Source organism: Cyprinodon tularosa, unplaced genomic scaffold (genome assembly GCF_016077235.1).
Source record: "Cyprinodon tularosa strain WSP-4 unplaced genomic scaffold, ASM1607723v1 ctg61, whole genome shotgun sequence".
In the NCBI taxonomy this organism is placed as follows: Eukaryota; Metazoa; Chordata; class Actinopteri; order Cyprinodontiformes; family Cyprinodontidae; genus Cyprinodon; species Cyprinodon tularosa.
This window is the reverse complement of record NW_024039352.1, coordinates 749,805-763,928: the sequence shown is the minus strand read 5'-3', so window position 1 is coordinate 763,928 and position 14,124 is coordinate 749,805. Positions and strand designations below refer to the sequence as shown.

General features: G+C 38.2%; 1 protein-coding gene across 2 annotated transcripts in view; it reads left to right on the top strand.

Moving 5' to 3' along the window:
* The window catches only part of peli1b (pellino E3 ubiquitin protein ligase 1b), a 58,373-nt gene that overhangs the window by 29,582 nt on the left and 14,667 nt on the right, over nucleotides 1-14,124 (top strand). For both annotated transcript variants that reach the window (XM_038307436.1, XM_038307437.1), the window contains exon 2: nucleotides 4,659-4,951. In XM_038307436.1, the coding sequence (XP_038163364.1) occupies nucleotides 4,869-4,951 (83 nt within the window). In that variant the 5' untranslated portion in view covers nucleotides 4,659-4,868. The remainder of the gene's footprint in view (nucleotides 1-4,658; nucleotides 4,952-14,124) is intronic.

Below are 14,124 nucleotides of genomic sequence, written 5' to 3'. Positions count from 1 at the left end.
TCATTATGATAAGAATTATCATATATCATCAGGACAATATTAATAATATTTATCATCTAACCAATAAATTAGAATGAATGGTGTTTAAAACCTAAAAAATGTGACTGAATTGTCAACATTTTATTTTTTTGTTCTTCTATTTTCCATTGGAAGATTAACAAATTTGAAGAATATGATAAAAAGCAGCTGTATGGAGTGAATTCTGTCCGTTTACTGATGTGAGTGAAGAACACAATATAAAACAGATAAAAAAAAAAAATACAAAAAAAAAATTCTGCACTACAGAAAAAAAAAAACAACATAAAAAGACGTATTTATCAAAAAAATAAAAATAAAAAATGGGGCCTGTAGTTTTGCTGTTTGCTCAGGTTTTATTTGTTTAAATAATTGTATATATAAAAAATAACTTTGGTTTGATTTAGTTTTACAAACTGCTTATTTTCACTTTACGTTTTATTGCATTTTATTAATTTCTTTCTCTTTTTAAGGGAGAAATCTGCAATTTTTTTGTAGTTTATGTGTTTTAATTAGCAGCTAGAGTTTTATATGTGATATTTTCTCATTTTAACGACACAGAAATTAAGGCAGCTCCTGCATCCATCTTTACAGCCACCCAATCCCAATAGATAGAAGATGACTCCAGTCATTTCATCAAGTGAGTCCAGTCTTAACAAGAGATGGAGTCTGGTGTGCTATTGCTTGGTTGGAAAGAAAACCTGCAGCCACACGGCCCTTTATGGAACCAGTTTGAGACCCCTGAGCTAAAACATCTAGAAAGCCCAAATATTTCTATCCCCAGTGACATTTGCCTACTCATTCTGGAGGATGTAGTCTTACAAGTGAACTCTGCATCTCTGTACAATTAGAGACCTCTAATGGGAGGCATTTCAGGATAATCCCGATCAATTGCCAAAACCACCTTAACTGACCTCTTTTGATGCAGACTAGCTGCTTCACCTTAAGCTCCCATTGGATGATAGAGTCCAGCCACACTCTGGAACTAGCTCATTCGGGCAGCTTGTGTCTTGGATCTGTTTCTCTCACTTATCATCACATCCTGTCACAATTTCCCGTAGGTGAACCGGATATTCAGCCAGACACAGAGTTACGTTTGAAGAGTTTATTGAAGGGGTGAATAATGGCAAATGAAGCAGGCAACAGTTACTGTCTTGGCAGAGGAATTCTGGTTGAAAGTGCTGGTTTGCAGAGGTGAGCAGAGAACCAGGAGATGTAGATGTTTACAGATCCAATAGGCTGTGTGGACGGAGAACCACCAGAACAGGCAAGTAAGCAGCTGAGACTCACTGAGGAACAAGTAGCACTGGAGCATGGAGACAAAGGCAACCTCAACTAGAAGAGTTCAGCTGGCAGTGCACATAGGATCCAGTAGTGAAGGAAACCACCATAAGTGCAGCATTCAGACACAGGCGACCTTAGCAGTGTGACGTTCTGACGGAGATGAGTAGACAGAGGCAGGTATAAGTAGGCTGGTGAACAGGTGAGCTGAGTACTAATTAGTGGGAACAGGGGGAGATAATCTAAAGTGGGGTGGTGGCTGCAGGCAGACTGAGCTGCTGTGATAACTACTGGTGGCTGAATAGTGACAGAAAAACAGAAAAAGTCCATAAGTCCAAGACCAAACTAAACAGAACCATAACTATGACACATCCCCATCAATGAGGGTTGGTTGTTTGTAGGAATTGTAAATTCAGAGCTCTGCTCTTTGGCTCAATTCTTATTTTTCCACTAGATCTGAGCTACAGTAAGCATCCCTCACATTACTGCAGACAACCCCTACACCAACGTTACCATCACTTGTTAACATGATATCTAAACACTTTCTGTTGAGGCAGAGACCAACTCTCAAGCCTAGAGGGGGGAGTCTATCTTTTCCAGGTCAGGAACAATGACCTAAGATCAAGAAGGAAGGTCAAAGAAGCAAACAGAACATCATCAGTTGTGAGCTGCAAAGATGGTCATTTCTTGGACCTTGTGTGAAGAATGTCGGTACAGCTCTTTCTTTGGGCATAGAAGTTTTGAATAGCCTTTAAAGGGGCAACAGTGGCTTCAGCTAAAGGAGTTTGCCTGCAACCAGAGGGTTGTCCGTTCAAGCCCTGGCAAGACACTTGACCTGCAATGCCTACTGATGTTGGTCAAAGGGACAGGCGGCATCAGTGTACTGTCAGCGAGCCCCAGAGTAGCCAGGCTACAATATAGTTTTCTACTATCAGTGTGTGTGTGTGTGAAAGGGTGAATGACTGAATGTGGTGGAAAGTGCTTTGGTAAAGTCCCCGGAAATGGAAAAAGCGCTATATAAATACAGGCCATTTACCATTTTACTATATAAATGACTCTCAGAAAAAATACCTTTAGGGAAACAGTGGCGCTGCAAGGATTAAGATCTGATCTGTTGCACCTCCCATCATGCACTCCATAACCTCAGAGTAAGCTTTTCCAGGATGGCTGAGAAGTTTTGTTATCTGGATCACACTATCACAAAGATGTGGGACCACAACCCCTGTCTGCCACTCAGATGGTGTTAATCCTACATTCAACACTGAAGAGCGTTCTTAGATCTTACAGGCTTAAAATGTCTTCAGAAAGCAATTTGTCCCAAATAACAGAAAGTGTTATTTTATTTTAGCCTTTTTTTTTTGCAAACTTGTTGGACAGCCTTTTTCTAGACATTAACTCTGCAACATTTTTTAAGACATAGCAAATTTCATTCCTCCTGTTTTTGTTTAATTGACTTGCTAACATCCATTGAGCTAAAAAGAGACGCACTGCATGGTCCAATAACAATTAACTTGTGAGTTGTTTGTTTTGATTACGTACATTTCCTGCTACTTATACCAGGAGAGTGCATAGTGTTTAAACATTTGTTTAATAGTTATTATTCTTTTAATGGTTGTATTGATTTTAATTTGATTGTGTGGATTTTGAGTAATTTTCTCCACTGATGCAAGAATAAAGGACGACTGTTCTGTGATTGAAGGTTCATTCCAAAATTATGTTAAAAATTGCCTTTTATATTTTATTTAACTAGGATGATCTACATGTGTTTGATATGCTTGAACATTAACGATTTTATACAGAAATCCAAACGTGAACTAAATCTAAAGGGTTTTATTTTATTTTTAGACAGTATTATTTGATCATAGCATGTCTCTCAGCATCACGGTGATCCTGGTGGGAATATCTTAGCTTTCCCTGAAATGTTGTTGTGCTCTTTTAATGCATATCAATTACTCAGATAATTAGTCCATCCAGATTGATTCTGGACTTCAGATGGCTGATAAATTTACTTGAAGGGCCTCTACTTGAACTTCTCCCACTCAGTCTGGTGGGACTGCATCGCTCTTCCGGCCCCTGCCCGTCCTCGCTCATCATAAAAACACTTTACGTCCTACGCTCATGCATTTGTGGTGGTGGATACTCCCAGCAGATGGGCACTCTGGGAATCGTAGGAGAAATATTGTGCTTTGCCTGTTGCAGGCTGCTTTCAATTGAAGCCATGATGTGGCTGTGTGGAAAGATTGAAATCTGTCTCGTTATCTTTCTTTCGAGTGAATGTTGGAGGGAGGAGGGATGTAGCAGAAATTTCTCATGTAATAATGAAACCCATGTTGATCTGCTTCAGAGAGTTGCAGGCTGAGATTCATCGCATTTTCGTTTGTCATGCCCTCGTTTATCTTTCCTTTGATTTCCTGCAAAAGTTTTGCATGAATAGATCAGCGGATGACTGAAAAACAACAGCAGAAAATATGCATTAATAATTTCAATTAAATCATATTCGATAAGTGATTAAGTCTTCTGTTTACGAAAAGGGTGTCTCTAAAACGGCTGCTGCATGTTCCATGGATTTATCCTTGTCGCTGTAACAGTGTGTGCAAAATGCATATGAAGAGGCATACTTGAACTGGTATAAATGTTAGCTTATGTTTGACACTAGTAGTTTAGTGAAGAACTATTAGCAACAGAGCTGTTTTTGTTTAATCAGCAGACGTGAGCCAAAAGCAGCCCTTTATTAAAACTTTAAAAATGCTATCAATTTTCCTTAATTGGCGAAATTTCTGTTATTACTTATTATCTGGGTATAAACCCAAAGCAGAATGACTTTAACAGTTTTTAATTATTTATGTAGCACGTTTATGTTTTTTACATTTTTATATTTTTATCTACTAATATTAAGCATCGTATGTTTACTTCTAGTATGCATTCCTACTATTAAAGTGTTTAACTGTAGTTTAACCTAGCTAATTTTTTTCGTATTTGATTTCTTTTTTTTTATGTAAGATGAGCTTTGGAGCCTTTAAATGCCTCATATTCTACCAGGTTGAGTCTATTTTCCATACGTGAATCTTAACGCACCAGCTTAAAGTCTGCGCACTACCCATCAAAACTTCCCCAGGCCACTTTTAGACTGACTAGCCTTGCACTTTTAATTATAAAAGTGAAACATTGCATTGTTTTTAAATATTGGGCCGTTAGCATCGCTGTAGATCAAGCAGCAGTCAGCTGGATATCCTGCTGTTGTCTTAGATGGAAAATAAAGAACATGTTTGCCAATTTAAATCCTTTTCTCTTTTATTGACAAGCATAAAAAGTTATAGATAAATAAAAAATCTCACCCTTGTTTGTATGTTTTCCCTCTGCAGGGCAGGAGGAGCAGTGCTGCGACAGGTGAACACATGGAGCATGAAAGGCTGGAGCTGAGGCTCAGCTGACCCCTCTCCCCTTCCATCTCCTCCTCTCCCCCTCTTTCTCTAGTTGATCAGTAGCTCCCCCTTTTCCTTCTTATCCCTCCCTGCCTCACCCTGTTGGATCTTATCCGACCTCCCCCTGCAAGCCTCAGTCAGCAGGGCCCAATGTATTCCCCGGAGCAGGAAAACATCTCCACCACCTCGTCCACCAAAGTGCCAGTGAAGTACGGGGAGCTCATTGTGCTGGGGTAGGCAAAAACTATTGAAATCATCTATTATTTGCTCAAAATTAAAGGGTTACAGCTCAGCCTGATGTTGGAGGAACATCAACATGGAGTGAAGTGGAAAAAGCAATCAAATTTATGTCTGTTTTGGTAAAAAATCTGCTTATATGGCTAATGTTTTCCATATAGTGTTGGACAGAACATCTCTTACAAACAAAAGGTTTGTTTTTTTCATGCATCTCTCTATGTTCACTCTTATTTTTGGAGTGAGCATAATTTATCTGACAGCTTAACCGCTGCTGAACACAATTGGTTTCAGCTCAGTGAAACCAGTGATGGAAGATTGAGCAGTTTAGTCACATAAAAAAGCCAAATGAAGGAGTTTTACAGTAACTTCTACCTTAAGTCACAGTTAATTTCCCTGATTTTTATTTCTAGTTGAAATAATTTGATTATTGATTTTTTTTTAAATCTAAATCTAGATAAGTAATTTTTTCTTAAAATAAGTGCATTTGTTCTTGAATTGAGGAGATAAAACAGACATTTTGCCAATGGAACAAGACAATTTAGATTTAAAATAAGAAAACACAATTGCAATGACTTATTTCAAGTGCATATTATTTAATTATCTTATTTTAAGAGTAAAAATACTCATTCCATTGGCAAACTATCTAATTTACCTATCTAAATCAAGGGTTTATACACTTAATTTAAGAAGTTTTTACCTATTTCTAGATGAAAACTTTTTTTCAGATGTTTTAAATGTATCAAATATTTATATTTCTTAAATCCTGGTCATAGTTTCTTGTCTGTACTAATGTTTGTAGGTAGCAGCAAATATTTTCTTAATGGTCACGATTTTTAAGTGACATTTTTCTGAGGCTGGAAGCTGTCTTTTTGCTTCTAATCACTGAGGCAAGAGGAAAATAGAAGGTCTCTGATTTGATTTTGAATACCTGCCAGACACTCTTCCTTTGCAAAAAGCTACAATATTTCCTCCATTTTTCCAATATTCATATGACACTTGCCATGGTTTACTCCACATTTATAAATGCATTTATATCAGCTGTTCTCCTCTGATTAGCACCTTTCGGCCAAGTCTAATTCGAATACGAATACCTTCTGACATATTACTGCACCCTACTGGCATATTATTGGGTTTTTTTGTGCGTATGTGCGGAGTGGGTAAACAAGGAAGCAATGTGGCTGAGAAAGCTAGCTACTTCCAAGCAAAGCTGTGAAATAAAAAAGAGAAGTTCAAGATCCATGCTAAAAAAACTGCAAAACAATGATTTAGTACGAACATTGATAATAGCACTGGGAATACAGTCATTATGGGCAGGAGTATCAGGCTTTATTAAACATCTGCCCTCATTATCGGCTTTTCTCTTGTAGTTCCACAGTACTGCCAGATGATGGCGTACACATCTGTTTATGTACAGTATATCCAATCGGACTTGGTGCTGTAATTCTGTATAGACTCAAAAAGGACAAATGATTGGTTTGTATAACCTTACTCTATAAAGAACAAAGTTTTTTTTTGTCTTTTTCATGCAGGCATATAATTTTACTTTAGGCCTTCAATGGAAATATTAGAGTAACACCGGTAAACTTGTCACACAAAGTAATTCTTAAAAAAATTTATAAGATCAGTTTGTATAATAAACTTTATACTTCTTGCCTTTATGATAAAATTATAGTAAAACTATAATAAACAGGTATGTGTGATTTTGATTCTCAGTCCCAACTTTGGGCAAAACTGCCAGAGAAAACAAGTTTCCCAGTTGGCTAATACAGTAATACCTTTCTGCTTTGCACCTTCAATCACCACTTTTATATTTAATGTATTTCTTTTAAATAAAAAAATATATATATTATCATTATGCGTCACTGAAACTGTGTTGAGTTGGGTAAATTTACAAAAAAAAATAATTATGTAATGAGGAAAGCCCTGATAATATCAGTATTTCTTGTAAAACTACCAATTTCCCATCAAACTAATGTCTTAAAGTAATCAGAATATGATATGCTCCCAGAGGCATCACTCAGTTCTATTACTTATTCCAGAGTTTATCATATTTTTGACAGATTAGGGTTTTATTGAATTAGATTTGCAGTACAAGACCAGTCCCACTCTTCTCTCTGTGTTTTTAGATCACTCATGCTCTCTCGGCTACCAAACTGTTACCACACAGATGATTTTAGGGTTTTACTGTCAGACTGATGAAAACCCAACAGTGCAACTCAAAGTCGACTTGATTTGTTACTTCAAAATATGAGTCCCAGTCATAGACAAAGTTCCCACCTGCATATTTATGCCAAATGAGTGCAGCTTTTAAGAAGCACCTGTGGGGAGGTATATTCAACAGCTTTGTACTGCAGCAAACAAGCTAAAATGCATCGTTTTGGACCTTGGGATGAATGTGGAATACCTGGAGAGAACATAAGAAATATTCTTGGTAGGAATTAAAACGCAGAACGTCGGACCTCCAAAAGGACTTATTGCTATTAAAACAATTGCATATTTTTAGATATATTTGTTTATTGATGCTCTTATGGAAGCAGCCATTAACAACTCCACTCTTGGCTTGGAGATGTTCCCATTGGTTTTGGTTTGCTGTATAAATCAAGATTGTCGCTCTGTAGAAGACTATTTCAGATGTACAAGTGTAGCAGGATGAGCTCCTTCATCAGTTGGATGGTTGACGAAGAGATCAAAGCGGAAACTGTTTCCACGTAAGATCACGCTCCCATTGTGGACATTTTTTGTCCTGTTGCGCCGTCCTTATCCAAAACGGAGCAGTTATTTTAACAGAAGGAAATTAACTTCACCCTGGGATGAGATAATTGTTGGCTGACCGCAGCATTGGATATGATTAGAGCAACTTTCTTTCATCAGATATTTGTTTTATTATTTTTAAGTCAAGTTGGAAAAGACTCTCTTCTCCACCCTTCTTCTTTTGCACAGAAGACAATAAACAGAAAAGAAACAGAAAAGAAAAATAACACAGATGTTCCACCGTCCGCCCTGGACAAACCCGCTCCCTGGTGAGCGCTGGTAGGCCTCCTCCTCTGGACACTGTTTCACGTCTTACGCAGGCGGTCTGTGTCACAGCTGACTTAAAGTTTGTTGTTCTGGTTTGTGCTGGAGCAGCATTGTCAGGGAGAGCTGACCGTGGAAATTTTCCCTTGTGGAAAAAACACATTAGGCAGTAAACGCAGTTCCATGCCTTTAAAAGGGAGAACCCCAGTTTTCCGTTTGCTCTGCTTTTTCCGCCCATAGTTTTTCATTCTAGGTCAGGCCAACCTTCTTTTTTTTCATCTTAAAAAAAAAAGATTGAGAGGGGCACTTTTTTTTTTTGCCCTGCAACAGGAGACGTCATCCTCCTGAGCTGAAAGTAAAGCTGCTCTTTAAAACTTTTAAAGGGTTCAAATTATATGAGTTCAACCCCCTCACCCTGACCTCTATCCTCTGACCTGCTGGAGGGAAGTGGCTCCATTACTTAGCTAAAAACTGGTTCCTCCCATCAACCTGTCCTGTCTGCAACACAAACCCTCACTGGGTAATGGAAACTGACATGGAGAACAGCATTTTAAAAGCTGTGCAGTTATTTGTTGCCGTAAACATTTTAGATTAGCTCTGAACTTTCAGTGGAAAGCTAATGTTGACCATCTGCAGCACAACTGCATGACAGACAGATATAGATACTGATAAATCTCAATGAAAACTTGCTCCTGTCAGACATCAAAGTGATAGACCATTATAATCTAAAGATTATTGCATATATTGTTGGAATGTATTTAAATTAAAAATGATTAATAAAATACATTTATTTTTGGTACATGTTTAATAGCAGGAAAATGTGAAACAAACATGGATGTGGAATGAGAAATGTATGTAGCACGGGTACGGTGGTGGTGCAGGAGTGCGATCCATGTACTGAGGCTTTGGTCCTGTCTCGGCTTGTTCACCTTTGCTGCATGTCTTACCCCTCTCTCTATTCCTGATTTCTTGTCTGCCTACTTAAAAAAATAAAACAATAAAGGCCACTAGACCCTAATATATATATATACACTATATTGCCAAAAGTATTTGCTCACCTGCCTTGACTCACATATGAGCTTAAGTGACATCCCGTTCCTAATCCATAGGGTTCAATATGACGTCGGTCCACCCTTTGCAGCTAGAACAGCTTCAACTCTTCTGGGAAGGCTGTCCACAAGGTTTAGGAGTGTGTTTATGGGAATTTTTGACCATTCTTCCAGAAGCGCATTTGTGAGGTCGCACACTGATGTTGGACGAGAAGGCCTGGCTCTCAGTCTCCGCTCTAATTAATCCCAAAGGTGTTCTATCGGGTTGAGGTCAGGACTCTGTGCAGGCCAGTCAAGTTCATCCACACCAGACTCTGTCATCCATGTCTTTATGGACCTTGCTTTGTGCACTGGTGCACAGTCATGTTGGAAGAGGAAGGGGCCAGCTCCAAACTGTTCCCACAAAGTTGGGAGCATGGAATTGTCCAAAATGTCTTGGTATGCTGAAGCATTCAGAGTTCCTTTCACTGGAACTAAGGGGCCAAGCCCAGCTCCTGAAAAACAACCCCACACCATAATCCCCCCTCCACCAAACTTTACACTTGGCACAATGCAGTCAGACAAGTACCGTTCTCCTGGCAACCGCCAAACCCAGACCCGTCCATCAGATTGCCAGATGGAGAAGCGCGATTCGTCACTCCAGAGAACGCGTCTCCACTGCTCTAGAGTCCAGTGGCGGCGTGCTTTACACCACCGCATCCGACGCTTTGCATTGCACTTGGTGATGTATGGCTTGGATGCAGCTGCTCGACCATGGAAACCCATTCCATGAAGCTCTCTGCGCACTGTTCTTGAGCTAATCTGAAGGCCACATGAAGTTTGGAGGTCTGTAGTGATTGACTCTGCAGAAAGTTGGCGACCTCTTCGCACTATGCGCTTCAGCATCCGCTGACCCCGCTCCGTCAGTTTACGTGGCCTACCACTTCGTGGCTGAGTTGCTGTCGTTCCCAAACACTTCCATTTTCTTATAATACAGCTGACAGTTGACTGTGGAATATTTAGGAGCGAGGAAATTTCACGACTGGATTTGTTGCACAGGTGGCATCCTATCACAGTTCCACGCTGGAATTCACTGAGCTCCTGAGAGCGACCCATTCTTTCACAAATGTTTGTAAAAACAGTCTGCATGCCTAGGTGCTTGAATTTATACACCTGTGGCCATGGAAGTGATTGGAACACCTGATTCCAATAATTTGGATGGGTGAGCAAATACTTTTGGCAATATAGTGTATATATATATATATATATAAAATAGAAGGAGGCTGAGAATGAACCTGGTTCTGCTGGGTTTTTTTTTTTTGTGAACAGAGTTTTTCTCTCTCCACTTTCACTGCATGCATGTTCAGTGTGAGGGATTGCTGCGGAGTCGACCATGTGAATTTAACTGATGTTTCATAGTTCGCATTTCTAGTTTTCAGAAAAAGCCGGATGCAAGTTTATTGGAATCAAAAGACAGAATAGATTAGTTTCGGTGACATCATAGCAAGCAATTTGGTTGTGTTATTTTTGCAGTAAAACAAACATTATAAGGATTTTTTTTTCACCAGACTTCCAGAAAAAGAATACATAATGATCATCTAAAATATGAAACTCTGTGGCAGCTTCTAAGGCGTCGACAAGATGGGAAGACAATATTTAGAAAGCTTTAGATGGATGTCCTAACAGCCTTTCTATCAAAGCTAAATGATATTTAATCTTTAATCTTTTCTCATTATATGCCGAAACAACGACTTTATCAACATAGGTAAGAAGCTGTAAGTTAAAAAAGCTGCTGCCTTTAAGCAACACGTTCTTTACTTCTCATAATAATTTTACTTACATGGTTTACCTTTTTTTCACGCAAAAATCCTGCGATCATACAGTATAATGTAATCCCTGTTTAATTCTATTGCAAAGTATTTATTTTATTTTTGTTAAATTGCTTTAAAAGAATTATTTTTAGCTCCATAGGCCTGCCTATTTTACAGCCAATTGAAGACTGTATAGGTGCAAAAAAATGGATGCAAGAAACATGATCCCATCTACGTAATCATATTACAACTCACTGTCAAATCACACACGCCAAAATACTGCAATTAGCTTTTAAAGTTTTCAGATGAGAAGACCTTTAAATTAAATATCTAATGGATTATATAATTTATACCAAACACCATAACACCTCGCATTCAATAACTGAAACCTCTAGTTGTGTTTAAAATTGCAATAAGAGGAAAGTTTTTCCAAATTCTTTGACGCTTTAGATCATCAAAAGTCACTGAGCAGTTCACTGAGCAGTAACTGAGTTACTAAGATAATTTTTTGTAGAAGTAACTAGTTACTTTTTTAAGTAACTTTCCCATCGCTGATTATGTGTGCATCTGTTACCACACAAAGTACGAAATCTGTACGTAGAATATCTCCTCGGTAACTTCTGCAGCAGTACTAACTATGTTTTGGATAAAGATGGCGCAACAAGACAAAAATGTCTCCAGTGTGAGCCTGATCCTATGTGGAAACAGTATTGCAAACTAACCTCCAAATGTCTTGATGACACAGCACTATACCTGCATAGAGATATCCTGATGCTTTGGTGTAAGCTGCAGACGGCAAGTAGCCTATGTTGATAAATTGGTTACCATGGGAACTGAACACAGGTCAGAGCGTAAGCATTGCTTACAGATCCAATCCAATCCTGCTGCTTGGTAAATACTGTAAAGGATAGAACTGGATTTTAAGGAATGTCCCCCGCTATCCTAACATGCGTTTTTTTTTCTTACTAACCATTTGAATAGTAAAAAATGATCCTCTGGTGTAACTTTCCTCCGTTATCTTTGACTCACTTCAGACCTGATTGACACATGAGTTTATTCAGTTGCATCATTTATTAGCGTGTCAGTACGAAAATACGGTTAATCATGTTGGACTTAATTTATTTTGCAAAGTATGACAGCTTTATGGTGTTTTTTTACACCTGGTGATTAGTCAGCAGACATGTTCATACAAATGTCTTTTTATTGTATTATGCTTTAGCGTTGCAGCCAAGAAATGTTTAAATTTTTTTTTTTCCAGAAGATTTACAAATGGAATAAACAATACTAAGTGTGTGCATGGAAAACAGGGCGATTTTTGTCATTTTAAAGGCATTTGAACAGTAAGTGTTCAATCTGTGATCTCAACATGCCTATGCAGACACAGGCGAGGTAGAAGGCAGTCTGCCCTTTTCTCAGTCTGTGTTCTTTGGGTGATTTTCTCTACAGCAGTTGCTCTTTGTGGCGTAGCGGACTTTAGCTGTTTGTTTGAAGGAAGGACTCCTTCATAACATTACTGGTTATTCTAGGACAAGTTTCCACCTCTCTATCAGCATGAACAGCCTGTAGGTTCCCAATCATGGACTTAGATTAATCTGATGTAAACCTTTGGTTCCTCCATATTGGGGAAAGTTTGCCTACATGTGGGCAAACAGTTCTTTTACCCATGAGAGCCTGTCTTTGAACTGCCTGCAGCCCTCTGAGCTCTGCAGCCGTGCTATCTGGCCTCTCTATGGATACGGACAAAACTTCCCTATGGTTACGCTCTTGCCATGACAACTCTTCCCAAACGTTGCTTTCTCACCATGGTTACACACAAATCCTCTCAGTGTTGTTTGATTCTTAGTGCCTTGTTTCTCTGGGAGGAAACCTGTTAGCCAGCAGGCTTGGCATCCTCACAACATGCCTGAACTACCTTCACTGGACCTGATGAGGGGTGGGGGGGTGGCTTGACCTAAGACACACTCCAGCAATATTGAAGTGCGTTACATGATAACCAACTCTTGCGTGACGGAATTTTACCACCTGCACACAGGTGGTAAAATGTTCAATGCCACTGTAACGACATCAGGTATATAACGCAACAAACCTCAGCAGCTACTATTTAATTAGTTTTTAAGATTCAATTTCAAAATGTTTGTTTTGGTTTGTTATCTCGAAATTATTTAAGGGTTCAGCAACACTTCAGCAGAGATTCTATATATAGATATTTTATTTTACTCCCGCATCTGTAGAAATGTTTGCATGGACATACGTATTAGAGAGGATATCAATCTTCTCCTTTGGTCTGATCATGTTTGATGGAAAAAGACACTTCTTTTGCATTATTACTTGTTTTTCTGCTTAGAAATTATAGAGTAGTTGCTAGACTCTGATCACAGTTCCCAGACTGTCATACATAGAATTACACCACTGGTAATAAAGCTACCTTATATTTGTTATGTGAAAAAGACATCTGAAAAAAAATTCTCGCAAGATTGATTAAACTCTATACAGAAACTACTCAAAGGAGCAGTGCAGTTCACTAAAAGGTCAATTCCTCTTACTTCTTGGGCAGGAATGTGGAAATTACATTTAACTTATATGAACTTTAATAAAGCTTGAAAACAGGGGTTACACAACAGCAGGCTCTGCTACATGTGCAAAAGGCTTCCTAAGGTACAATTTATTAGCAGTATGTGTCGTTTAAATAAGCTTTACTTTATTTTATACCTATCAGTCATTTTTCAATTTTGAGATGAGGGTTGATGAGAAACGTTTTGAAGTGCCGAGCACAGGGGACCTTAAAGTAGTTTTAATTTTTTTTTTCAAATCCTTTAAGCTCCTTTAAAATCCTTTAAACTGAACACTTTACTAAAAGCCTTCTTCAATAAAACGAAACATTGCCAATAAAAAAAAGCTTAAGTGGCTGTATTTTCTTTTTTCTTTTTTTTTCTTTTTTGTTTTCAGACAGAAATCCTGAAAATAGAACTGCATTCTGTTGTGTTACAGTTTTCTAACCTCTGTCTGTTTTGGTGATATAGGGAATAAATTAGGAATATTATGAGAATAAAGTCTTAATATTACAGGATGAAAACTGTAAAATTATGAAAATAAAGTTTTAACTTTATGCAAATAAAGTCGTAACACTGCAAGATTAAAATTTTAACATTATTAAAATAAAATTGTAACAATATGGGAATAAAGTCCTAACAGTGCAGGATTTCAATTGTAGCATTATTAGAATAAAGTTATACATTTAAGGTCATTAGTTGTAACATTAGAGGATTAAAGCTGTAACATTAAGAGAAAAAAAGTCGTAAAATTAGGAGATTAAAG